Genomic DNA, 23,259 nt, shown 5'->3' on the forward strand with positions numbered 1-23,259 from the left:
AACCAGGATAGAGTGGTTTTACTAATAGATTATTAAGAAGTATCTACCTGTTCGGTTAGTCCAGAAGCAGTATGTAGAATTAAAACAGTGTTCCTGCCTGTTCCCCTACCGGTATGAGAGGTTGAAACATAGTGAATCGTTTCGTGATCCGCAGTCTTCGGTCTCCATGTAGAGTAGCATATGGAGGAGGCTTTGTTGTCTGTGATGTTTCCCAAGCTTCAAAGGCCACAGCTACCTGGTACGGTATTACAGGGTCCAGTCCGCAGCTCCACAGCTCCGCCGAGTCCGCCGAGTCTCGACAGATCATCGATCCGCAATCGCGCCATCAGCATCCGCTTCCGATTCCGCCGTAGGCAGCCACAGCCCAGCGCAGGCAGGGCGCTCGATCGCTAATCGTAGAGGAACAACCGTGTCGGTACATTTGCACATACGGACGTCCATCGATATCGATTTGCCGGAGCGGATTCCCCACATGCCACATGCACACAAAACAAAACCCGCAGTGGGCCAATGCCAGCTGAAGAATCCCGGTCGGTCGGTCGATCGCTTGGATCAACAAACACCACGAAGCCAGCCAGCCACCTCTCGCTGTTACAACCACCTGCAGCAGCAGAAGCAGCAGTATGCGGCGCCAATGCCAATGCCAGCCCGCATGCGACCGACCAGACTCTGCCCGTCGAGGCTTAAGACTCTAAGTCTTTAAGTAGAGCGCGACGGGAAAAAACCCGCGCCCGTTGATTGATCTCCCTGCCTTCACAATCACCTTCGCCCTCGCCTTCATCATCATCATCATCACCATCACCATCACCTTCACGAGCCAACGAGCCAACGAACGCAAGAAATTAAACACACGCCCCCCCATACACACACAATGCCGCGACCGGATAAAGACTCCCCCGACTACGCCGCGCACAAAGCGCAGAAGCGCGCCGCGCGAGCCGCCAGGCGGGACGCGGAGGGGGCCGACGGGGCCGAGGAGACCAGACTGGCCGCGCCGCGGGACGACAGCAGGCGCGATCGCAGCCGGAGCAGGGGACCGCGGCGCGATGACGACAGGGGCGGGAGCGAGACCGAGCGCGAGGGCGCGCGGCGGCGCGCGAGGAAGGATGCTGCTGCCGGTGAAAAGACGCGCGAGCGGAGTTATGGCTACGGTGGTGAGCAGGCTGCAGTGGGTGCAGTGGGTGCACTGGGGGTGTACGGCGGTGCTGGTGGGGCGTTGTCCAATCAGGCGCAGGCAACGCATGCGGCGAATTACTCGTCGTACCCGCCGGATGTGCCCGCGGATTATGGCGTCGGGAAACCGCCGCAGGGGGGTGGCATACAACCTTAGCTATCCGCCGCCCGAGAACAGCTACGGACATGTACCCTCTCCGCCGCCGCCCCAGCCTGGGACCTACAGTGTCACTTCGATTGCTGCGCTCCCGCCGCCACAGCCGGGGGTGTATACGACCATTGCCGCCCCGCCGCCGCCGCAAACGGCCTCTTTCCCGATGTCTGGCCAGGGAAGACCGGCGTTGCAGTCTACCGTCCCAACTGTTTTCCAGTATCAGACGGGGGGTCCGACGGCGATCGTTCCGTACGGCGGCGATATGCCGCCAAACTTGGATCCGAACAATCTGACCGGGCCGTTGCCGGGTGAGGGGGCCGGGAAGGTCTATCCTCCCGGACAGGCACCACCACAGTTTGAGAATCCCGACTATTACCACCATGTGCTCTCCGACTCCACTACAACGCAGTCGTTGACACAATCTATATCGGCATCGACCGGGATGGGTGCGAATGCTAGTTACACCGAGGGCAATGGCAAGCCAAACGGAAGCGGCTTCTCCGGCAAGCTGGGAAAGCTCGGGATTCCTTCGTTGTCGAAGCTTTCTCTGTCGCCGGGCGGCGGTAGCAACGGCCATAGTGCACACGCAGCGGGAACTCTGCCACCACCCTCACCCGCCTTGCTGCCCTATCACGGAACATACCAGTCCATCTCGCCCATGCCGTCGCCTGTCTTCGCCGCCCAGCCTAACTCGCTGATCTCCGCCTCGGGATCCATCGGTATAGGAAAGCACCAGGCATCCGGCTCCTTCTCCATTGGCCCACCGGCATTCGCTAAGCCATCACTGAGCTTCCACGGCCGACCCAGCTACGAAGGTGAAGGCCACAGCCAATCCAACAACCAGCCCAACACGCCCTCAAACAGCAGACCCGTAATGATAGCCTCCCCCTATGTCGCCCCCTCCCGCGCCAGCTCCCCATCTCCCGAGCGCACATACAACCCCGCCTCAGACGCGAAAGCAATCCTCGACGAGCTCCGACACACATTCACGCGACCCTCGCCGCAGCCACTAATAGAAATCCTGCCGACTCTGACGCCGCAGCAGCTCAAATCGCTGCGCAAAGAATACAAGACGCTCTACCGGGGCGTAAACCTAGCCAAGCACATAAAATCCGTTTTCACGACGTCCACGCCCTTCGGCAAAATCATCTTCGCCGTAGCCCTGGGGCCCTACGAGAGCGAAGCGTGGTTTTCGAACGGCTGGTACCAGAAAAAGGAGACGCGCAACGAGCTGCTGATCGAAGCGCTAATGGGCAAATCCAACGCCGAGACGGAAGCGATCAAGGCATGCTTCAAGGACGCCAAATACGACTCGTCGCTCGAGAAAGCAGTCGCCGAGGAGCTGCCCGCCAACAAGTTCCGCGTCGCGGTGATGGCGCAGCTCTCCTGCGGCCGCATGGACGAGTCCGCGCCGTTCGTAGAAGCGGGCGTCCATGAGGACGTTAAAAGACTTGGCACGATCCTGGAGCGCACTAATGGCGCCGCGGGTGGTGAAACCGAAATGGTCGGGATTATTGTTAACCGCTCCGATCGATGGCTCCTCGCCGTCGCCCAGCTGTATAGACAGGTCTATCAGCGCGACTTGGCGAAGGCTGTCATGAAGCACTCCAAGAACCTTGTGGTAGCTACCCCCCCTTCCCCCAACCCCCCACCCCGCCCCCGCGCCCCCGCTCACACATGCACACACAGGGCGAAACACTCCTCCACATTCTCTCAGGCGTCACAGACCGGCCTTTGCGCGACGCGAAGCTTTTGCAGCAAGCGCTGGTAGCGGTAGTGGAGCAGAGCCGCGAGGACCTGCTGATCTCGCGCGCCACAAGGATCCATTGGGACCCGAGACACCTAAGAAGGGTCAAGAAGGTCTTCAAGAAGAAGTATGGCGTGTCTGTCGGTGCGAAGGTCGTCGAGGTCGCCAAAGGGAGCTTTAGGGAGTTTTTGCTGAGGATGTTGAGGGAGGATTAGGGGTGGGGGAAGGGGGCGCGGGCGGGGGGGGGTTGTTGTACACTTTTTTGGTTATATAGGATGGGGTTTAATGGATGGGTATGGGGACGGTCTACGGTATGGCTATGGATGGGTGAACCAAACTCACGGTGATTCGCTGGAACTGGTCCACGGGAACATGAACAGACTACTACTAGGAAAAGGTGATCGGTCATTTGAGGTCACTCGTGATATCATTGATTCAGTCTATCTCAAGAAGCTAGTACAAACGCCCAACCCATGACAATGCGCCAAACAACTGTGCAGCCATCCTACTGACAGAAGTGAATGAAATGAGAGAAATGGTAAGAAATGTTAACCTCAAATGCGCAGAAGCCTGGAGTGCAACAACATATTAGCTCGGTACCTATCCGGGAATGGGATGGGATGGGATGAGAGGCCATATACGTACCAAAAGATCTCGTCCTTGACCCGTTTACCAGGAAGCCCACTGGTTCTCCTCGTTATTGTCCTTCGAAGATCCACCGGCCGTGGTGTGGGCGGTTGGGCGTCCGCACCTGCCGCTCTTGATGCTGGATCAGCGCCGAGGGGGCGTTGAATTCCCTCTTGCAGGCGGGGCAGCTACGTAGTTACACAACATATCAGCTTCAATTCTAGCCGTCGGGGAAGGGGGGGATGGGATGGACGGGATGGGGGGTTCATACACAGCCTTGCGACGGGTATGTGCGGGGCCCTCCAGGTGCTGCCACAAGCCGTTGTACGTATTCATCTTGCTGCCGCACGGGCAAATGTACTTTCCGTGAACCTGGTTGAAGTACTTGTACATCTCGTGGTGGGCGATGCCGAGATCGTTGGCGGCTCTGTTGCTGGCGGTGCTGGTGGTGTCGACCCTGTTGCGGGCGTGGTGCGTGAGGAAGCCGCCGCCGCTGCCACCGCCACCGCCTACTTCTCCCTGCGTCTTAATCCACTGCATGGATGCGCGCTAAGCGGCACGTCTGGCGCGGTGGTTCGGGGGGCGGTTCGGGGGGTGGTTCGGCGTGGAGAAGCCTACGATGGCCCGAGTGGAATAGCTGTTGCTTCTGTGATGCGTGGGGATGCTACCGCCGCCCACAACTCCTTGCGTGCTCATCGGCGGCTTCAATGCGCGCTGAGAGGCAAGTCTGTTGCTTCTGCTGCGGTTGTTGTTCTGGGTGGGAAACCTCCGCCGGGCAAATCTCCGAGAGTGGTCATCGCCTGATGGACTCCGGGCCGAGAGCCATGGTGGTTATTCTGGTTGTAGTTCTGCGTGGGGAACTTTCCAGTGGCCTGAGTGGAATAGCTGTTGCTTCTGTGGTGCGTGGGAAAGCCGTCGCCGCCCATATCTCTCTGCGTGATCGTCGGTGGCTGGACTGAGCGCTGAGAGGCATGGATGTTGTCCTGGGTGGGGAAACCATCGTCGTCCATAGCTCTGAGATCCATCACCCACTGTTGGACTGCTCCGGGTCTCATGGCATGGTCGTTCTGGTGCATCGAGTCTCCGTGGGCCATTCCTCCCCTGCAGTTCTTCTCCGAGTGCATTGTGAGCCCGTTTTTGCTGCCCTTCAAGGTCTGTCGGCACACAAAGTAGGTCACATATTCGATGGGCTTGTGTACCTGCGGCTTGGTCAACAACACCACTCGGGTCCACACCGCGCATCAGCAAGCAAGCAACATACCCGATCCGCATGAATCGCCAATCCGCGCTGACTCTTGAAGTCCTTGTAACAGATGTGACAAGTGAAATGCCCACGACTGAGAACGCGGTGCTTGCAATGCTCCTCCCACGAACGAAAGTCGATATTGTGCAGCCGACAGTACGCATGGTCGTCGGCGCTCTCTTTGTGGCTCCTCATCTGGTCCTCATTACGGAACACCTTGATACATATAGGGTGCACTTGACGGAAGGTGAGGGATTCACAACCACCTCCCCCTCCTCCAGGTCGGAAGAGTAGCACGGACTGTAGTTACCGCTGCGGGTTAATTTCGGTTGCGGAATGGGAGCTTGTGGGAGCTATGTACTTACGCGGGCATGGTACCACCTTCGTTACTGGTTGGGCTTCTTTTGCTTTAACTCTGGTTGATTTTTGACCGGCATACCTTGGTTTGTGAAGTTGAGGGTAGGTTGTGAGATGGCGGAGGGAACACCGGGTTTTTTTTCGGGGGGGGGGGGGGGGGGGGGGGGGGGTTGCGGTTGCTGTTCTGGATCCGGATAGAACCCGACCTTGTTTCTCCGACTTGGAGGTGATAGAACCCGCTGTGTTTATTTGGCCGACAGTCACCGTGGGCTGCCGAGCCGAATCGGGTATTCACCAATTGTGTGTAGAACAGAGGTGCCAAGATATTCAAAAGCCCCGAAAACACCTTGTATGTTGGGGACATCTAAAACCGGAGTGTTTCACTCCCGTTTTGACGTTCGGTTAGTTAACAACCTAATTTTAAAAACGGCTTTTTACCCTCGTGGACCCCTCCGGCGCTGAAATAGCGCCCATGTACCCCCCTATCCTCGATGTACCCCACACAAAATTTTATAATTAGAGTACGGTAATTGTTTACCACAACAAAACAGATTTATTCCTCCACCACCACCAAAAACCAGATTTTAGTTCAATTAAAGTATGTATTTTTTTGTCACTGTACGGCAATTCTTCACCACAACAAAACAGATTTATTTCTCCACCACTAAAAGCCAGATTGTAGTTCTACCCACCAGAACCACGTATGTAGCAGCGTTTTTTCTTTTTCCGGGTTTTCAGTAATTGCTTACCTGTGTGGCTGCCTACATTTGGGCGCATAGTGACCAACACCACTGCAGATGCTACAGCGTGGCGGAGGTTTATTAGACACGTCCGGCAGACTAGATCCACCATTGCTAGGAGTGTACCCCTTCCTCCGCATGTCGCCCTTCTGTACTCGCTTTTTTGCCGGTCTACCCCGCGGTATCTTGGTCAATGGTGGCTTGCAGGATTGAAGCTGAAGTCGGTTCTCTCTAGTCTCTTCTGCCTGGCGCGGAGAGTCTGAGCCCGAGTCCTCCTTGATGATTTTGTTGAAGCCCTCCCAGTCGAACGGTGTCACAGCCGCTTTGTAGATTTCGGCCCATTTGCCATAAGAAAGGGCCTCTATTTTGTTGTGGTGAAGAATTGCCGTACTTTAATTGAACTAAAATCTGGTTTATGGTGGTGGTGGAGGAGTAAATCTGTTTTGTTGCGGTAAACAATTACCGTACTTTAATTATAAAATTTTGCGTGGGGTACATCGAGGATAGGGGGGTACATGGGCGCTATTTCAGCGCCGGAGGGGTGCACGAGGGTAAAAAGCCGTTTTTTTTTAAAAAAAAAAAGCTCTGTACAGTGATAGAGAAGAGGCAGGAGATGATTTATACAGCGCCCTTTTTTTAAAAAAAACGTTGTGGTTGAGTGGCAACCAAAATTAAAAATAAATAGACGAAAAAAGATTTAGTATGGAGAGGCCCTGGGAATGTCCAGCAGCTGAACAGCCACAATGCCCGATTGGGCAGTCTTGCAACACCCAGTTGCCCGATTGGGACGTCTTGGCACCACAACATGGTGGCTAATTGCCGTGATAAAGGATATTTTGTACATAAATGGAAACTAATTACCTACAATCTACTACAATTCTGACTTATCGCTAACCTGTTGATGAGCTTTGTACATCTGCGCTTTGGAAAATGGGCAAGAACTGGCCGAGAAATTGTGATATTCGTTCCCGGCGGGGTTGTCGAGCGCTGAAGCGCTAGAGCTCTAGAGTAGGCTGCGGAAGCGCGGTCAATGGTATTAGTGACAGACCTGTTGAAGAATAGAACCAATAGAATGCGCGTGCTCATGCGATCCAGAAGAGTGTTTTATCGAAGAAAACGGGCAAGAACTGGCCGAAATATTGTGATTTTCGGTCTCTGCGGGGCCATGGAGCGTGAGAAAATAAAATAAATAAATGCTAGTATATTACCGCATTTGGATTTTAATTCCCCCGATCCGAATGTTCACTTACTCCGGCACTAGATGTCCCCTGAGGCTTCAGCCCTATGTGCACTCTAATCTATAGAGTGATGTGATAAAGTTTAGCTAGTGCACATGTCGATCACCAATTAGGGTTGTCGGCAACATCCTACTTCTACATCCCGCTTCAACCGTATTTCAACTCCATCCAATAACATCCACCCAACGCCAAGAAAGAAAACAGCGACAAAACACCATGGACATCCCCCTTCCACCGTCGGAAGACGGTTCGCCCCCTCCTCCCGATATTCCATATCTGGTATTTGAACCACCTCTTCAGATCCAGAGACAGCGTGCCATCCACGACATTCTGCGCTCAATTGCTGCCACTCCGCGGTTCGCAGGAAACATCCCCAGGCTTCTTGACGTTGGCTGCGGCGAAGCAACCTTCATCCGTCGTTTGGTCCCGTGTGAAGACGAGTTGCCTCTGGGGCAGATGACAGGTGTCGACATCGATGACGAAGTTGCGCAGAGCAAGAGTTGGATGTTTCTAGAACAGCCGTTTGGGGACGAAGAGGACAGATGGCGTGGTCTCGACATTAGGCTGCTTCAAGGAAGTTTCGAAGCGCTGCGGATCGAGGACGTCGGCTACCATGAGGTGATTGTCTCTGCCGAAGGTGGGCGCAACCTAATTTCCCCGCAATCGAAAGGGTACATAGAAACTAACGAGGAGTGTCTAGTACTTGAACATCTCGACCCTGGCCCACGCTCGCAGTTTGCACCAACTCTGCTGGGAAAGCTGAAACCGAAGGTTTGCATCGTCACCACGCCGAATAGAGAGTTCAATGCGCTCTTCGACTTCTTGTCGAACCTGGATCCCAACGCGCCGGCGGCTGAGAGGTACCGTCGCGACGGGGTCCCATATCTCATGAGGCACCACGACCATCGCTTCGAGTGGACGAGACAGGATTTCAGATCCTGGGCGTTGCAGGCGGCCGAGGAGTTCGGGTACGATGTACAGTTCTGTGGTGTGGGTGGTCTCGGAAGGGGGATGGGAGAGGTGGGCGGGGAGAATGCTACCGACGTGCTGCGGGAGGCGGCCGAGGCTTGTGGAAGCCCTGATTCGTTCCTGAAGGGAACGGATAAATGGGGAGAACTGAAGGGGATTGTCTGCGACGTCGATGACGACGACAAGGGAGTGGACATCCTTCGGAAGGCCTTTGGGGATTGCTCGCAGATCGCAGTTTTCGTCTTGAAACCACAGGAGGAGTCGGACAGCGACATCAACGCGCCGTACACGGCTTGCAGTGACGGACTGAAACTGGTGCAGCATCACTCTTATCAGTACACGACTGAGGAGTTCCCGCCGTCACTCGAAACAGTCCTTAGACTACTGATGAGTGAACGGCTTTTGCACCTCATCCCGGAGCTCATCCGAGAAGAATGGACCAGAGACGACAGCGAAATTCAGAAGGATATGTTTCTCCGTAAGAAATATGGGAATTCATTCAATCCTAGGGAGAACGTGTGGGACAAACAAGATTGGAGGAAGCTCCGCTGCGAGGCCCTGCGGGAGACGGAACGGATTTTTGCGAGCCTTGGTGGCAGGGTCTGGGAGGTCAAATGTGTCGAGATAATCCTGGACGCTTCCAAGTTGTGGGAGGGGTCATTCAAGCTGCGCAGAGCTTGCCATTTCAGACCCGAGGCATTTGTGGATGTCATGCGCAGCATCAAGGCGACGGAGAAGAGTGAGCTCCCTAGTTCTCTGTTGAGACGAAACTAGCTAACCATGTTTGCAGCACCGGAAGTCCTCGTAGAAAACACCAAGATGAAAGTGGAGCTCAGCCAGGAGGACGACAAAACCGTCGTTACGGCCAGCTTTCCGGCCAAGAGAAGACCCATCCCCAAAGAGCCCTGGGCAGAGCCGGTAAAGCTGGAGCGTGTCATCTTCGACGAAGACACCAACGACTACGGATCCTACGAAGAAGTCGACGAGTTTGACGACGAATTTGACGAATTTGAACTCGCGGACGAGCCGGATGTATTTGATGATGACGAATACGCTGGATCTTCCAATGGCGATGCCGATAGGATCGTTCTTCCCAAGCCCAAGAACCCGGAGTTCCGTTTGCCTTCCCCGGTGAAACGCTCCAGCTCCAGCTCCCCCTCGGAATCAGTCCTCTCGGGCCACCCAGGTGAATTCGATACCGTCATTGAATGGGTCGCTCACACCGAAGGCCCCCGTCCCGAGTTGTGTCTACCGCAGTCGGCGGAGGTAGAGGGAACTCTGGAAATACCCGGCGAAAAACACATTGGCCAGCTGTTTAGAGTCAGATTCATGGGACCTAAGCGGGAGATTGAGAGTTTCGACGATGATGGTGAGGATGGTGAACCCATATTCAAGGAGAAGAAGGAGATAAAAGGGGTGGGAAGTTGGTGGGAGGCGGAGTTGGAGAAAACCCCCGAGATGGAGCTTATGCCTGGTTATTACAAGGAGGAGGAGGAGGAGGCAACCCCCGAGGTGGCGCTTATGCCCGGTCATGACGAGGGGGAGCTGCTGGGAAGATATTTTCTGACATATCTAAGATGACCGCTCCATCGATCTACTGATTTTCCGTAGCTTCGGTGATACTCCGATCTGAAGCTAGAATTCATAGATTTACTTCCTCTTACCTAGATGATACGCTTTTTTCAATTCGGTTTTACATTTCCGGATTCATGAACACATAATGTTTTAGACCCTAAAATGAAGATCCTGTGAATTTTGTGCGGAATTCGTACCCAACAAATAGTGGCGCGATGATTGGTTGGGTGGGTTTCGTTCACCAATATTGGGTGCTTAAAGCAAGCACTTGAAGTATTCACATGATGTGCCCCCAGTTTCTGGCAATCACAGTTTGTCACTCGCGAATTTTGTGACCCAGCGGGAAATCTGAAAACTCGGCGATTCGTCAGATTAACTACGCATTGACGTCTGCACTCCTCAACATGAAGTGATTATCCAGACCCAAATATCGTCTCGGAAGATGGTTGTCCCTGTAAGTAGTACTAGGTAGACAAATTCTAGTAGGGCTTAGGGTATACCTAGTAGAGTTTCTTTCAGCCGCCAGCCATGACGTTATTACCCGGCGGCCTCGCATCATAGAAGAGCTGCAGATGCATATCCGAAACAGGACACCTTACCTGATCCCAATCACGACCTCCAGTTCAACTCCCCAAGACCGATTATCCATCCTTCCTGCTCCCCCGTGCTGCAACGTCGAGCAGCTAAGCACCAACCAGAACCCGACCTAAACGTCATCGTTAGCCGACAAGGCACCATCTAGTCAGCAACCGTGAGGTAGCTCAAGCCTAGCTCATTACATAGCATGGCGAGCAGCTCGGAAACTCCAACCTACAACAAAAAGTCGCCGACGATAAAGCGGATTCGTATGCACCCGCACGCGCACTCCCGGCCAGGGACACAGTTACTTACTTAACGCTGCACAGTGCGCGAAGCCGCCGAATTAGCGAACTCGCCGTCGCCGGACTACTTTGCGGCACCGCTCGAGAACAACCTGTTCGAATGGCACTTCACGATGCGCGGGCCGCCGGAGTCCCCCTACGCGAACGGGATCTACCACGGCCGGATAAACCTGCCCTCCGCCTACCCCATGCGCCCCCCGTCGTTTAGGTTCCTCTCGCCCAGCGGACGCTTCGAGGTCAACCGTGAGATCTGTCTGAGCATCTCGGACCACCATGAGGATACGTGGCTGCCGGCGTGGGGGGTGCGGACGGCGGTGGTCGCGCTACGTGGGTTCATGGAGAGTGAGCCTCAAGGACAGGTCGGTGCGCTGGAGTGCAGTGACGACCAGCGGAGGAAGATTGCCGAGACGAGCGGGGAGTGGAAGTGTGAGACGTGCGGAAAGAGCAGTGTCGAGATCCTGAAGGAGAGCGAAGCGGCGGCCAAGGAAATGGGATTGGATGCGAAGGTGGAGGAAGAAACTCCAGCTGAGCTCAAGATCGGTTTCAAGGTCAAGAAGGAGGAGGGTGAAGGGGCTCAGGGCGGCACAAACGGCGATGGGCCGGCGGCAGATGCAACTCCTACCCCAACCCAGCCGGCGGTGCCACAGCAGCAGCCGTCGCAGCCACAGCCACAGCCGCAACCACAACCGCAACCGCAACAAGCCCCACCACCTATGAACGGACATCTTCCGCCCGGCAGAGAGCAGAACGGAGTACCCGCACACCTGCAAGGAGCATTACCGCCATATCTAGATCCGCGCTTTGCACCCCCGCTGCAGCAGCAAGCACGTGAAGAGACATTCTGGCTGGACCGGATCATTTTTGCGTTGGTCGTGCTGTTGACTGCAATCCTCCTTAAGAGGTTCCTGGGTTTGCCGAGTGTATACTAGATGAACCATCTTCCTGTTTAATTGCTTCTGTCTTTTTGTTCTGGGTTGGTTTTCGATGCTTCGGCGTTTGAGTCGGTCTACTCTAAATTTGAACATCTGGTTTGTGTTATTGGGAATTGTTTGCACCGCTTGATTGTTATTGCATGTACCCGGGGCAGTGTGAGTGGTCTCGCACGATAGGGACTGGATCGAGGGCTAGTATTCATCCAGGTCCCACTTAACTACCTGCGGGGCATCGTCTCCATTTGAAATCAACTTACCAGGTTGCTGATTAGTAATTCATCCATCACTCGCAGCACTGTACATTGTACAGGTATGTAACTGTGAAGCAAGATAAGATAAACTACGATACGATCCATCCGCCCCATCCCACAATACGAACAATCCCAAGCAATGTCCCCGCCCGCCATACCGTCCCGCGAGGAAATCCACCAATGGCTTCTTGACGTCCACCTTCCCCACCCACGGCCTCTATTCCACCAGCTAACCAGCTAACGTGGAGCAGTTCCACTCGACCAGCGCCGCCCTCGACGCAGAGAATTACGTCGACAAGTTCTTCACGCCCACGGCGACGATCCACTTCGGCAACCTGCCACCCGTGAGTGGGCGCGAGAACATCCTCGCCGTGGGTTTCCCCCGTCCCCTCCCCCCATCATCCCTCCCCTATCCGTCCCCAGGTCATTCCTGAGTCCCTCCTTCCAAACGTTATTAACACGAGCAGATGTTCACGCAAACCTTTGCCGCACTCGACTCGATGGAGCACGAGGTAGTGCACTTCGATATCGTCCCTGGCACTGGCAGGGTATACCAGGCGGCCGATATCACGTACGTCGTCAAGGGGGATCCGAAGAGGGAGGTGTTTACGGTCCGTGGGTTGGCCGTGTGTGATTGGCCCGAGGAGGCGGAGGGGGAGGGCGGGGTGATGAGGGCACAGCGAATGCAGATCTTTTTGGATCCGTCGGCGGTGTTTGCGAGAATGGGTGAGGTGGCTGCGGCGAGGGCGGGAGCGGGGGTGTAGGGAGTGGATGGGTGGGATTGGGGACCACAGAGTAATAGCACGCGTATGTCACAGTGGGGAAGGAAGGTTGGAAGGTATGGCTGGCTGTTACGACATGTATGTACCTACAATATCACCATTACAAGAAGAAGTCGTTAAGAAAAAAAAGAGATTTATTTGGTATCTCGTACTTTTAAAAACAAAAAAGGAACTCACCCGCAACGCAATCCCACCCCCTAGGGCCTAGACCCTCCACTTCTGGTCAGGAAACTTCCAGCCAGCCTTGTAGTTGGCCATTCTCAGCTCCTCCATCGACATGCCCATCCACTCGGGCGACATGCAGATGTTCTGGTAGACGACGGGGGGAATGACGGGATCAGGCGAGGCGTAGTACACGCCCTCGAGGCGGGGGTGGAAGGCGGGAGTCACTGGAGCGCCCCTTCTAGACGTGTACCTGTTGGCGTCATTGATGTCACTGGCGTCGTCGTCGTCCTGCGTGGTGTTCGCATCGAAGAATGTCGGCGGAATACCCATCTGCCATTGATAGTGCGTGTCCTGGCTGAAGGTGGGACCCGCTCCGGGAGGTGATGGATCACGGGTAGTGAAGTTACTGAATATGGTGGGAGCATCGATAGTGTCGGGCCAGTTGGGAGCGACGGTCGTCGAACTCGAAGCCGAAGGGCCGCTTCCGGTCCCCCAAGGACGTTTCGGAAACAGAAACGGGTTGTCCTTGATATTGTTGCAGGTGGCTGCAACAGTCGGGTCGGAGCTGGATGGAGCGACCCTCTGGTCGGGAAATCTCCAGCCGGCCTCGTAGTCCGCCAGCCGAAGTTCCTCCATCGGCACATCAGTGCATGCAGATGGAGCGGTTTGGCTAGCTGTGTTTCCGGCCGTGTTGGTCGTGTTTCTGGCAGTGAGAGGCATACTGGAGCCATCCTCCAAGTTTAGCGCTTCCAGCGCTTGAGTGATAGTCTGTATCTTGCAGACAGGAACTTCGAAAGGCGGCATGGTGATCGCCATGAAAACGTTAGTGGGGAGTAGTACTCCCCAGAGCGCAGCTAAGGCTGCGCCGTACGCTTTCAGCTCGATCGGCTCGGCGGGAGTAGCGGAATCTGCACGCATCGTCAGCGTCAAGCAAGTGTATATATAGGAAATCAATACTCTACGTACCCTTGAAACCCTCAGCGGAAGTAGCCGCCTTTCCCTCCTCTACCGGCATGCTCTTCGCCGACTTGAAGATTTCATCCCAATCCGCATACACTTCCTGAATCGGCTCATGGTACCGGTTGAGGATCATATCGATATACGCATCGTCGCGTTCGTCCGTCGGCGGCGGACGGCTTCCCGGCTTCGGGGCTCTGTTGTTGGGAAATAGGGTGGACATGAAGGTGGCGGCGGTGGTGGGGGTAGGGATGATACGTAAATCGTTATCGGTGTTGGGATCAGCCATTTTTAATGGTGTGAATTTGACGTGGTGGAGTGGGGAGTGAGTTATCGTGACTTGAGGAGTGTTGGTGGTTGAGGAAGAGGAAGATGAGTGGTGGTGGTGGAAGAGGAAGAGGAAGACGAGCGGTGGTGGTGGAAGAAAAATGGGAGTGGTGGTGGAGGAGGAGGAGGAAGAGGAGAGAAGGGAAAGCCAAGAGAGAACCCCGAAAAGGGAAAACGAAACTTACTTACCTATCTACGGAATTCCAAGTCAACACATCACCATCACTCGGCGAATAGGCACAGGCTAGCCAATACTAGCCAACAGCCTTGGTGCCCAGTCGACTGGAGTTCAGGGCAGTCACGGAGACGGAGACGGGGGAGGGATGGCGGTGTACCTATGTAGGAGAACTACATATCTTGTTGACATGCTCGGGAGGAGGAAGGAGGTGTTAGAGAAGGTTTGAAGTTTCTAAGGAGATAGGGTGAGGGTGAGGGTGAGTGATCGTCCGTGCTTGGGTATGGCGAGGGGAACTTGTGTAAGTAAGTACAGGCGTACAGGCGGGGCTGATGTGCTCTGCCTGGTTACTGATAACGGCGCTTGGGAGTCTTCTAAGCTAGAACTCTGAACGACTCCTCTAGGTACCTTCTCAATATCTTGGACGACGATGAATGTAGCGGCCGGCATGGGTAGGACTAAACCCGAAGTTCATGCAGCTCAGCAGCGCTCCTGCGGGCCACATTCATCACTCGTGGCGAATATCGCCAAAAAAGCCGTACCATCCCTCATCCCCAAGCGCGGATCTGTGGATCCGTGTCCCCGTGTCCCCGTGGCTTTGTCTTTGTCTTTGTCTTATGTCGCCGCAGCTTCTGTGTTTGCAACTGCTATTTGACATTGCTATTTGACATTGCTATTTGATAATTCCATGACGCCAGCTGGAGTCTAGACTGTACGTGATGTGCGCGCGGGTCGACGACGAATGACAAGTCATCTATCTATCCTCCCTTCCGCAGTTCACTCGTCCCGTTCAGATGGATTTAGAGCTGGATTTAACTAGAGCTGACTCCCAAGTATAGTATACCTAGTATAAGGTTGGGTCTTGTACGTATTCTCTTGACAAGTTGACAAGGTGATATGTTGACAAAGCCTTTGGTGGTTGTACGGAGACGGAGATGTAGAACGCGAAAAGGCTGTGGACTACGGGCGGGGGGTGGGATTGGGGATTACAATGTACTATATAGTAGCACGCCCGTATGTCACAGTGGGGAAGGAAGGTTGGAGGGTTGGAAGTTATGGCAGGTTGTTACGACTACAATATCACTACCTAGGTATTACAAATAATGAGGTCGTTAAGAGAAGTAAAAATCTATCCGGTATCTCGTACTTTTAAAAACGAACAAACTCGCAACCAAGTCCCCCCCCCCCTACCTCCACTTCTGGTCGGGAAACTTCCAGCCCGCCTCGTAGTCGGCTATTCTCAGCTCCTCCATCGACAAATCAGCCCACTCGAGCGAAATGCAGATGTTCTGGTAGACGACGGGGGGGATGGCGGGATCAGGCGAGGCGTAGTACACGCCCTCGAGGTGGGGGTGGAAGGCGGGAGACACTGGAGTGCCCTTTCCGGACGTGTGAGGTGATGGAATATTGATAGTGGAGTCACCAGATATGATGGGAGCATCGATAGTGCTGGGACAGTGGGGAGCGATGTTCGTCGAGCTCGAAGCCAAAGCCGAAGCGCCGCTTCCGTTCCCCCAAGAACGTCTCGGGAACAGAAATGGGTTGTCGTTGATATTGTTTGAGGTGGCAGGAAAAGTTGGCTCGGAGCTAGATGGAGCGGCCTGGCTGTTCTTGTTGGCCGTGTTTCCGCCGGTAGTGAGTGGCATACTGGAGCCATCACCCAGGCTAAGCTCTTCCAGGGCTTGCGTGATAGTCTGAATCTTGCAGATAGCAATCTGGAAGGGAGGCTTGGTGACCGCCATGACAAAGTTAGTAGGGAGTACTCCCCAGAGCTTAGCTAAGGCTAAAGCATACGATTTCAGCTCGGCGGGAGTAGCGGGATCTGCACGCATCACATCACAGAGGGCGTCAGTGTCAATCAAGTGTATATATACGAATTTATTACTGTATATACGGACCGTTCATAACTCTATCGTAGATAGATTCCATTTCTTCCTTCGTGGCGTCATCCACCTCCGCATAAATTTTCGAATACCACACCTTGTCCTGCATGTAGAGCATCGCGAGAAGCACATTGTTATCAGTTAAGTCCGGCTGTGGCGGGCGGCTTTCTGGCTTTAGCGCGGCGGTTTCGGCAGCCTCGTCAGATGGGTTCGGGCGCAACTTGGGGAATATGGAGGACCTGGAGGAGGGGAAGGTCGGGCCGAAATTGGGGAATATGGAAACCCGGGTGGAGGGGGTGGTCGAGGTGGTCGAGGTGGTAGGCGAATCGTTATTGGTGGCGGGATGGGCCATTTTAATGGTGTATATGTAATGTGGTGGAGTGGAGAGTGAGTTATTTTGATTTAAGAAGTGGTGGTGGTGGTGGTGGTGGTGGTGGAGGACGAGAAGTGGCGATGGTGGTTGAGGAAGAAGAATTGTGGTGGAGGAAGAAGAGTTGTGGAGGAGGATGAAGTGAGTGGTGGTGGTGGAAGAAGAATGGCGGTGATGGTGGAGGAAGAGGAATGGCAGTGGTGGAGGAGGAAGAGGAGTGGGAGGAGAAGTGAAAGAGGGAAACTCGAAAAGGGAAAACGAAACTTACCTATCTACGGAATTCCAAGTCAACACATCACCATCACTCGGCGAATAGGCACAGGCTAGCCATACTAGCCAACAACCTTGGTGCCCAATCGACGACCCCAACACCCACACACACAGCATCGATCAGGCACTACATAGCTCAACACGACTCATTGCGTTGGAAATATGCGGTAGCAAAGTACATCAGAAATGCATCCAGACGATGATGGCCTAGGTATGCAAGAGATATAGACCTACGTAGCTTTTTACGAAAAGAGAGTACTAGACACATATCGCCGTGCAGGCAGCCAGCCACAGCGTTTTCGAAGAGAGAGATTTTCAGTTTATTTCGCATGCAGCCTATCTAGACTATGGCGAACCGTCGCACTTCTTTCGTGCCCACTCTGGCCGGCCGCTATCAGCCAGCACGATGTGGCGCCGCTGCCTGCCAAACAAAAAACATAGGAAACCGCACCAGGACATATAGGTCCCGATGCGATGCTTTCCTCCTCCTCCTCCTCCTCCTCCTCCTTCCCCTTCTTCAGGTCTGGTGGAGCTTTCCTCCCCGTCGTTCCTAAAAACTCTAGGATTACCTCTCTGCACTGTTCATCAGCGAACAACCCCACTATCGACAACCTCTAGCCACAGCGTTTTCGCAGCAGTAAAACATGGCAGTGAAACAAGCAAACGAGTGACCCCCAATGAAGAACACACGTGATAATCAACATTGAACAGGATGGATATTATGAAGGGTTGAAAGAGTTGCGGTGACGCGGTGATGTTTCTTCTACATAAAGGATTCGGTGGGGTTCTAATAGGCCAGCCACTGCATGGTTTGACCAAGAAATTTTAGAAAGTGGCAGTCGACTGGCGTTTAGGGCGGTCACGGAGACGGAGACGGGGAGGGATGGCGGTGTTCCTATGTAGGAGAGGAGTCATACAGAATCTACAGGGTGCTGGTGGGTATGATACTGTCACCACCACGAAACAATGACCAGGAAATGGCCAGGAGGAACCGCAATGTGTGCGTATCATACGGCGAATTCGGAATAAGAGCCGTGTGACCACCTGTGACAGATATGCCAGATCATCCAACACCGAGTGCTAGGATATGATTACAATTGATCCCCCATCGCTCCGCCCCCCCCATTGCCCCAGTGCTCCGAATGCACCTCACGCTCGATGATCCCCACATACACACACGGCCTCCAATTACGTTACAATCCAGCTCCCAATTCGAGCTGAATGAAGCAAGCAAGCAAGAACAAACAAGACAAAGCAAATAGACGGTCGGATAAAAACGTGACCGATAATGCTCCTAAACTCCCAGACTCCTAAAAAAAACAAAAAAAAACAACTCTATACTCCAAAACACCCAACTCCATTCCTTTTCCTTCCCAAAACCCCCAGCAACCACATCCCCATCCACGCCACGCTTCAGTACCACGTCCACAGCGATAACAGGCACTAATACCCGCCTCCCTTCGCCGGGCTCTTCCTAACATAGACCTTCAACCACCTAAAGGCAGTATTATGTCTCCTACACTCCTCCATGATGTCCTCATCCATCCAGACGTCATTCTCATAATGTCTTCTCGGCTTATCGCCTCTCGACTCCTCATCGCGGTCCTCTTCTGGTCGTGGACAATACAGCTCGTCGTAGAGGTACCTTCCGATGCTGGAGGTGACGGAGCTGAGCTCGTCGCCCGCCGACGTCGCCGGCATCCACATCCACACCTTGCTCACGTCGGTGAACCCCGCCTCGCGCAGCGTCGTTAACACCGTCTTGCTCGGCATGATGTCGAAGCTGCGCGGGTGCGCGGGGTCGGACAGGATATGGTCGAGGATCCATGCGCGCAGCTTCGGCCCCATGTCGTTCAACACCGGGTCGAGGATCGAGAGTTCAAGGTAGCCGTCGTGCTTCAGCACTCGGTGGCACTCGAGGATCAGGGGGAGCCAGCCGTCTTTGCTGATTAGCGAGGGGAGGAACCGCGATGAGATCACGTCGATGGAGCCCGTGGCTAAAGGGGAGAGCGTAGTGTACCCCGCTGGGATCTGCACGCGCCGTTGGTTGGAGGGTGAGGCGTGTTCGCACGTGAGGGGCGACACGGGACTGTTGAGGCTGCTGGACCCGCCCGAGGTTATCACGTGGATGATGGCGTCTGGGTACTCGCGCGATGCGTGCCAGGCCCAATCCGCTGGGTTGGGGGTTAGCAGTGAGCGCGGAGGGGACTGGCGGGGAGAGTGGGTTACCTATTGCGGGGCCGTCGATATCGAGCACGCGCAGCTCGTCGCTACTGGTTCTTGGACGGCCATCTCCATCAACGCCATTGAGTCGCAGTAGGTGGTGACCGGGGGAGAACAGGATGCGGCCGAAGTAGAGCCACTTGACGGCCATGAGAAACCACGCGCGTTTCTTGAGCACAGCTTTCGAGTCCGCTAGTTCGTCGTCGAGGACCACCAAGTTCCCTGGGTGCGGCAGGTGCGTGCTCGAGCCGGCAAAGCTGGCATTGCTGGGCTGGTAGTCTTCGTCCTTCGCGTAGCCAAATATCTTCGGCGTCGATTCGAATTCGTCGATGAGGGAGGAAAATACATCCAGCAGGAGCATCGATGGAGGCGTGTACGAGCACTCGTCGTAGCCATTGGTCAGCCCGTACGGTAGTCCGCCGTCCCGCAGTGGCCACCTATCCCGTGAGTGGACGGAAGGCGGATTGGATTCGGAGGCATTATCATCCGGATACCGCGATGAGGTGAAGGATGGTCGGGTTTCTTGAGACGAGAAGGAGTGTCGTCGAGAGGAACTAGGTCCGAAACCAGGAGGAAATGCTGGCGAGCGCGGTTCGACGACTGGAGCTTTCGCGCCGAAGAGGACACGATCGGCCCATGTGGGAGTGGGTAAGGTTCCCACTGTAGACCACGTCGCGGAGGATTCAAGGGTGAGGATCGTTGCGTCGCTCACGTTACGAGGGCGAGGGCGGGAAAAATTCGAGGAGGAGACCGAGGCCGAGCGGGTCCGCGACAATCCGCGGTCGGCTGCAAGCCACGGCGAAGCCGGAGGTTCGAGCTTATAATCACCGGGGGAAGGAAACCGAGAGAGCGGTTCCAGAAGAGGAGTCATGCCGGGACTCATACGCGGACTCATACGAGGACTCATACGAGGACTCGTTAGAGGTTCGCCTTTAGGGAACTGGCGCGGTGGTGCTGCTGCAAGCTGCGGCGAAAGCCTGGGAGATCTGTTAGGAAAGAATGACTTCTTCTTCCTAGACGGCACTGCCGATGCGGAGGACGCGCTCGACCTCCGACGGGAAGCGGAATCATACAATTGAAGGTGGAAGTCGGAACCATTGGCAAAGACATCCAGGTACGGCGCGTCATTCTGCTTATAGTCCGTGTCCAATTGCTGCGACTGCTGCAGTTTCCTCTCGCGCTTCTTGGCATTCCTCTGCTCTTCCGTCTGAGCATCGGGCTTGAAAAGCCTCATGGGATTGTTACGATCCAATATGGTTCCAAGCTTCGGTCTCGCCGGCGCCCGCGGCGGGGAAGCGGAATAGCCATCGGAGATGGCAGGTACCGGAGGCAGGGAGTCACCCGATGACGACTGCGTGCTGGCCGACTGGATGCTATTCGTTCTGGACGGGTGTGGTCCGTTGACGAAGGAAGCCGTACTGGCATCGGGTTCGAGAGGGGTGTCTGTGGGAATGATCTGCTTTTTGGCTTCTTTCCAGGAGGCAGCGGGAATAATACCTGCGTCCCGTGCTTGGTCCAGGTTCTTGCGCTCGGTGACGTACTTGTCGCGGACTTTCTCGTGCTGGAGATTCTTCTTGTAGAGGAAGTGCGCCATGACTGCTTGCTTAGTAGAGTTTAACAATTGCGAGAGGGCATGCAACGGAAGATCGGAGCGATGGAGAGGGAGAGAAGTCCGCGAACGAGGCAGAGCAACTCAGTCCGTCTGCTGTCGATTTGTCGGACTGACGGACTGTCGGAATTTCGGACTGTCGGTCTTCTTTCTTCTTTCTTTCTTGGGCCATCCTTTGCAAGGACTCGGGCTCGATTATAACACCCTGCGTACCGCAGAAACCTCACGGAATAACAAATACACCCCACGCTCCCACGTTCTCGTGTACTGGCTGCTGGATTCCAGGTTCTTGCCCGGCCATCACCACCGCGGCTCCTTCCGACACTCGGTGGACTACCAGTACCGTGCACGTTGCCCTGAAGATCCCTCTGATTCGTTGGGCGCTTGCAAGGAAGGACGATCTCACGCCTCTGATTTGCTGAAGCGAGAAGTGGAAGTACGGCTAACTAAGTACTAGCATTTAGCAGTTAGGACCAGTTGGTTAGTTTAACCTGTATTTTTTTTAACTGCGGGACAGAGCAGGCAGCTGTCATCGCACAACGCACACACGGTGGAGCAGCCAGATGGGCTTCGTCAGGAACGTCGCACACGAGCACCCGATGATTTCCATGACCCGAGAGATGCCGCATCGCACGTGGCACAGGGAACCCCCTCCATTCATGTCTCCGACTCAAGATGCCGGCCCCTTCTCTCGTATATGGCACTTTTCCCGACTTTCGTTCAGAGTGCGCACGGACTCCCGTCACCAAGGACCGAATGTCTTAAGCAGCGTCTGGCACTCCAGTGAACTCCCTCTTTGGAAAGCCTCACCGAAACCATGCCCCCTTCGCCGGCCTACACCGGAAGTCCTTCAGTGCGGATCACGATGCAACCCACCCAGGTACTTACCGATCGTCCGGATGGACTTGTCGTTCCTTGGCTTCCGATGACACATCCGAGTGACCCCGATGGACCGTATGCGCTGTTGCTCGCTGTAGTTATCCCGACGAACAGGCTTCGGCGCAGTACATATATACTCCTCCCTCGAAATCGAAATCTGTATGTACTCTGACGGCCCATCTCAGCATCGATTCGAAGGTTGATTCGCCATCGTCCAGCTTTTCGAGTGGTACCTCGCCCACCCTCTCGGTATGTGCTTACCGTAGGTACCGGTATCCTTCGACAGTCCGTAAGGCTGAAGGTCTGAGTACGGCCCCGGATATAGTTTTGTTCTCGAGTCCCGGAGCGTGAATATACATGCCGGCGTCGGATGAACCTCGGAAAAACGACACCGACCCTCTCGGCTGGCCCGATGTTTACTCCGAGACTAACCAGCACGATATCTCCCCCGTGCCTGACGCCTTGCCCGAGCCAAGCCTATAGTACTGTACACACTGGTAACCAGCTGTGCCAAGAGACCGACAGGACTCCTCAACGAACGCGAACCCATGGGCTTTGGTTTTGGCTCCCACGTTTCCCGTGCCGAATATCGATACGATATCGAAGTGCTCTAGATGATCCTTAGACCGGCACTACCTTGAACAGGAAGAAGAAAAAAACATCATCAGGGGAGGGGGGGAAGGGCAAAGAACCCGAATGCCTGCCCATGGTGCTTGTCAGTCAGGGCACCACCCAGAGTCCAGTTGCAACCATCGAGCCACGCAGGGCTAAGTTAGTTACCTAGTTAGTTAGCCCGTGTGAATCGTAGATCCTTCGCGAACACTTCCTTCAACACTACGGGCCACAGGACGAGACTGGTATGTAAATGTGGTACATATGGTACATTTCGCCACCCCTAGGATCCAGATTTCAGCCGTAGATACCATAGGTGCATGCCCAGTGCCCACGTCCCGTCTCGTCTCGTCAAGCGAGGTGGTCTGGATCAGATTTCCCGGTTACAAGCGGGGGGATTGGGGAATTGGGGGCTTTCTTGACGGCTGAATGCAATTAATTGATTTGCGTGCGTGCGTGTGTGGGGAGGGGGGTTCATTCTTGGGTACATATGATAGGTACAAATCTACATATGTGGAGAGGGAGGTTCTGACTGGTCGGCTTGCTCGTGTTGGCCAACACGTGGGGCCCCGGGGGCCGGGACCGAGTGAGTGCCTGTCTGCCCCAGTCGTTATTCTAGAGTAGGTTCACGGAATTCTTCCGCTCGTCGATACGGTATTCTCCCGCAATTAACTACTATGGTAGAGTAACTACCGTAGGTAGATAGAGTGCATACTCGATGCGAGCTGAGCTGAGATGTCTTTGCTAACTAGAGTAAAGTCATCTGCACCCAGGGAGATTCACTCCACTCCACCCCATAGTAGTTATCGGGGGGTTTTCTCCCACCTCCGTAATATCAATGCAAGCAAGCAGATATCGATGGCTCGGGATCCAACCACCAGTGGAGGTTCCCTGCACGTGGGGGGGGACTGTGGGAAGTGGTACCCTTCGGCGAGAAACATTGGGAACCGATGTCGTACCGAAAGAACGAAAGAACGAACGAAAGAACGAACGAACGAATGCAAAAGAAGATCACCATAGTCCTTGGCGACCGCGATCGGGAAAACTTTTGACGCACGTACGCGCCGCACCGCGCCTGCCTGTGCTAGTAGTGATGGGCACAAACTTACGGGCATTGGCT

General features: G+C 54.7%; 7 protein-coding genes across 7 annotated transcripts; 4 read left to right on the plus strand and 3 right to left on the minus strand.

Moving 5' to 3' along the window:
• Window positions 1-1,592: 1,592 nt before the first annotated feature.
• On the plus strand, window positions 1,593-3,291 carry BZA05DRAFT_466529 (uncharacterized protein; the record flags this gene model as incomplete). The annotated part of the gene is made up of 2 exons (XM_051487793.1): window positions 1,593-2,948; window positions 3,017-3,291. Coding segments are annotated over 2 exons (1,629 nt in total), but the record flags the coding sequence as incomplete, so codon positions are not given.
• Window positions 3,292-3,845: 554 nt separating this feature from the next.
• On the minus strand, window positions 3,846-5,139 carry BZA05DRAFT_466533 (uncharacterized protein; the record flags this gene model as incomplete). The annotated part of the gene is made up of 4 exons (XM_051487794.1): window positions 3,846-3,873; window positions 3,973-4,235; window positions 4,511-4,900; window positions 4,963-5,139. The coding sequence occupies 4 exons, from the start codon at window positions 5,137-5,139 to the stop codon at window positions 3,846-3,848; spliced, it is 858 nt and encodes a 285-aa protein (XP_051334531.1).
• Window positions 5,140-7,398: 2,259 nt separating this feature from the next.
• Window positions 7,399-9,881, plus strand: BZA05DRAFT_477954 (uncharacterized protein; the record flags this gene model as incomplete). Its single annotated transcript, XM_051488338.1, has 4 exons — window positions 7,399-7,916; window positions 7,980-8,987; window positions 9,039-9,776; window positions 9,826-9,881. The coding sequence occupies exons 1-4, from the start codon at window positions 7,496-7,498 to the stop codon at window positions 9,879-9,881; spliced, it is 2,223 nt and encodes a 740-aa protein (XP_051334532.1). The 5' UTR covers window positions 7,399-7,495.
• A 522-nt stretch (window positions 9,882-10,403) lies between these two features.
• On the plus strand, window positions 10,404-11,962 carry BZA05DRAFT_360663 (ubiquitin-conjugating enzyme/RWD-like protein). The gene is made up of 2 exons (XM_051481499.1): window positions 10,404-10,668; window positions 10,729-11,962. The coding sequence occupies exons 1-2, from the start codon at window positions 10,608-10,610 to the stop codon at window positions 11,631-11,633; spliced, it is 966 nt and encodes a 321-aa protein (XP_051334533.1). The 5' UTR covers window positions 10,404-10,607; the 3' UTR covers window positions 11,634-11,962.
• A 14-nt stretch (window positions 11,963-11,976) lies between these two features.
• On the plus strand, window positions 11,977-12,813 carry BZA05DRAFT_413846 (uncharacterized protein). The gene is made up of 3 exons (XM_051485221.1): window positions 11,977-12,080; window positions 12,139-12,258; window positions 12,355-12,813. Exons 1-3 carry the CDS (start codon window positions 12,027-12,029, stop codon window positions 12,649-12,651), a joined length of 471 nt encoding a protein of 156 aa, XP_051334534.1. The 5' UTR covers window positions 11,977-12,026; the 3' UTR covers window positions 12,652-12,813.
• Window positions 12,814-15,480: 2,667 nt separating this feature from the next.
• BZA05DRAFT_449775 (uncharacterized protein) lies at window positions 15,481-16,528 on the minus strand (the record flags this gene model as incomplete). Its single annotated transcript, XM_051487391.1, has 2 exons — window positions 15,481-16,115; window positions 16,192-16,528. 2 exons carry the CDS (start codon window positions 16,526-16,528, stop codon window positions 15,481-15,483), a joined length of 972 nt encoding a protein of 323 aa, XP_051334535.1.
• A 1,731-nt stretch (window positions 16,529-18,259) lies between these two features.
• BZA05DRAFT_345191 (uncharacterized protein) lies at window positions 18,260-20,633 on the minus strand (the record flags this gene model as incomplete). The annotated part of the gene is made up of 3 exons (XM_051481162.1): window positions 18,260-18,840; window positions 19,103-19,618; window positions 19,757-20,633. 3 exons carry the CDS (start codon window positions 20,631-20,633, stop codon window positions 18,260-18,262), a joined length of 1,974 nt encoding a protein of 657 aa, XP_051334536.1.
• Window positions 20,634-23,259: the final 2,626 nt, after the last annotated feature.

Source organism: Tricharina praecox (genome assembly GCF_024521635.1).
Source record: "Tricharina praecox strain CBS 144465 chromosome Unknown BZA05scaffold_64, whole genome shotgun sequence".
NCBI classification, from domain to species: domain Eukaryota; kingdom Fungi; phylum Ascomycota; class Pezizomycetes; order Pezizales; family Pyronemataceae; genus Tricharina; species Tricharina praecox.

What these genes read in the sequence shown, in the direction of transcription:
- BZA05DRAFT_360663 (XM_051481499.1), top strand. Translation starts at nt 10,608, where the DNA reads ATGGCGAGCAGCTCGGAAACTCCAACCTACAACAAAAAGTCGCCGACG. An exon ending in GCCGACGATAAAGCGGATTC is followed by an intron (nt 10,669 to 10,728) that starts GTATGCACCCGC and finishes AACGCTGCACAG; the next exon opens with TGCGCGAAGCCGCCGAATTA.
- BZA05DRAFT_413846 (XM_051485221.1), top strand. Translation starts at nt 12,027, where the DNA reads ATGTCCCCGCCCGCCATACCGTCCCGCGAGGAAATCCACCAATGGCTT. An exon ending in TCCACCAATGGCTTCTTGAC is followed by an intron (nt 12,081 to 12,138) that starts GTCCACCTTCCC and finishes AACGTGGAGCAG; the next exon opens with TTCCACTCGACCAGCGCCGC. An exon ending in GGCGCGAGAACATCCTCGCC is followed by an intron (nt 12,259 to 12,354) that starts GTGGGTTTCCCC and finishes TAACACGAGCAG; the next exon opens with ATGTTCACGCAAACCTTTGC.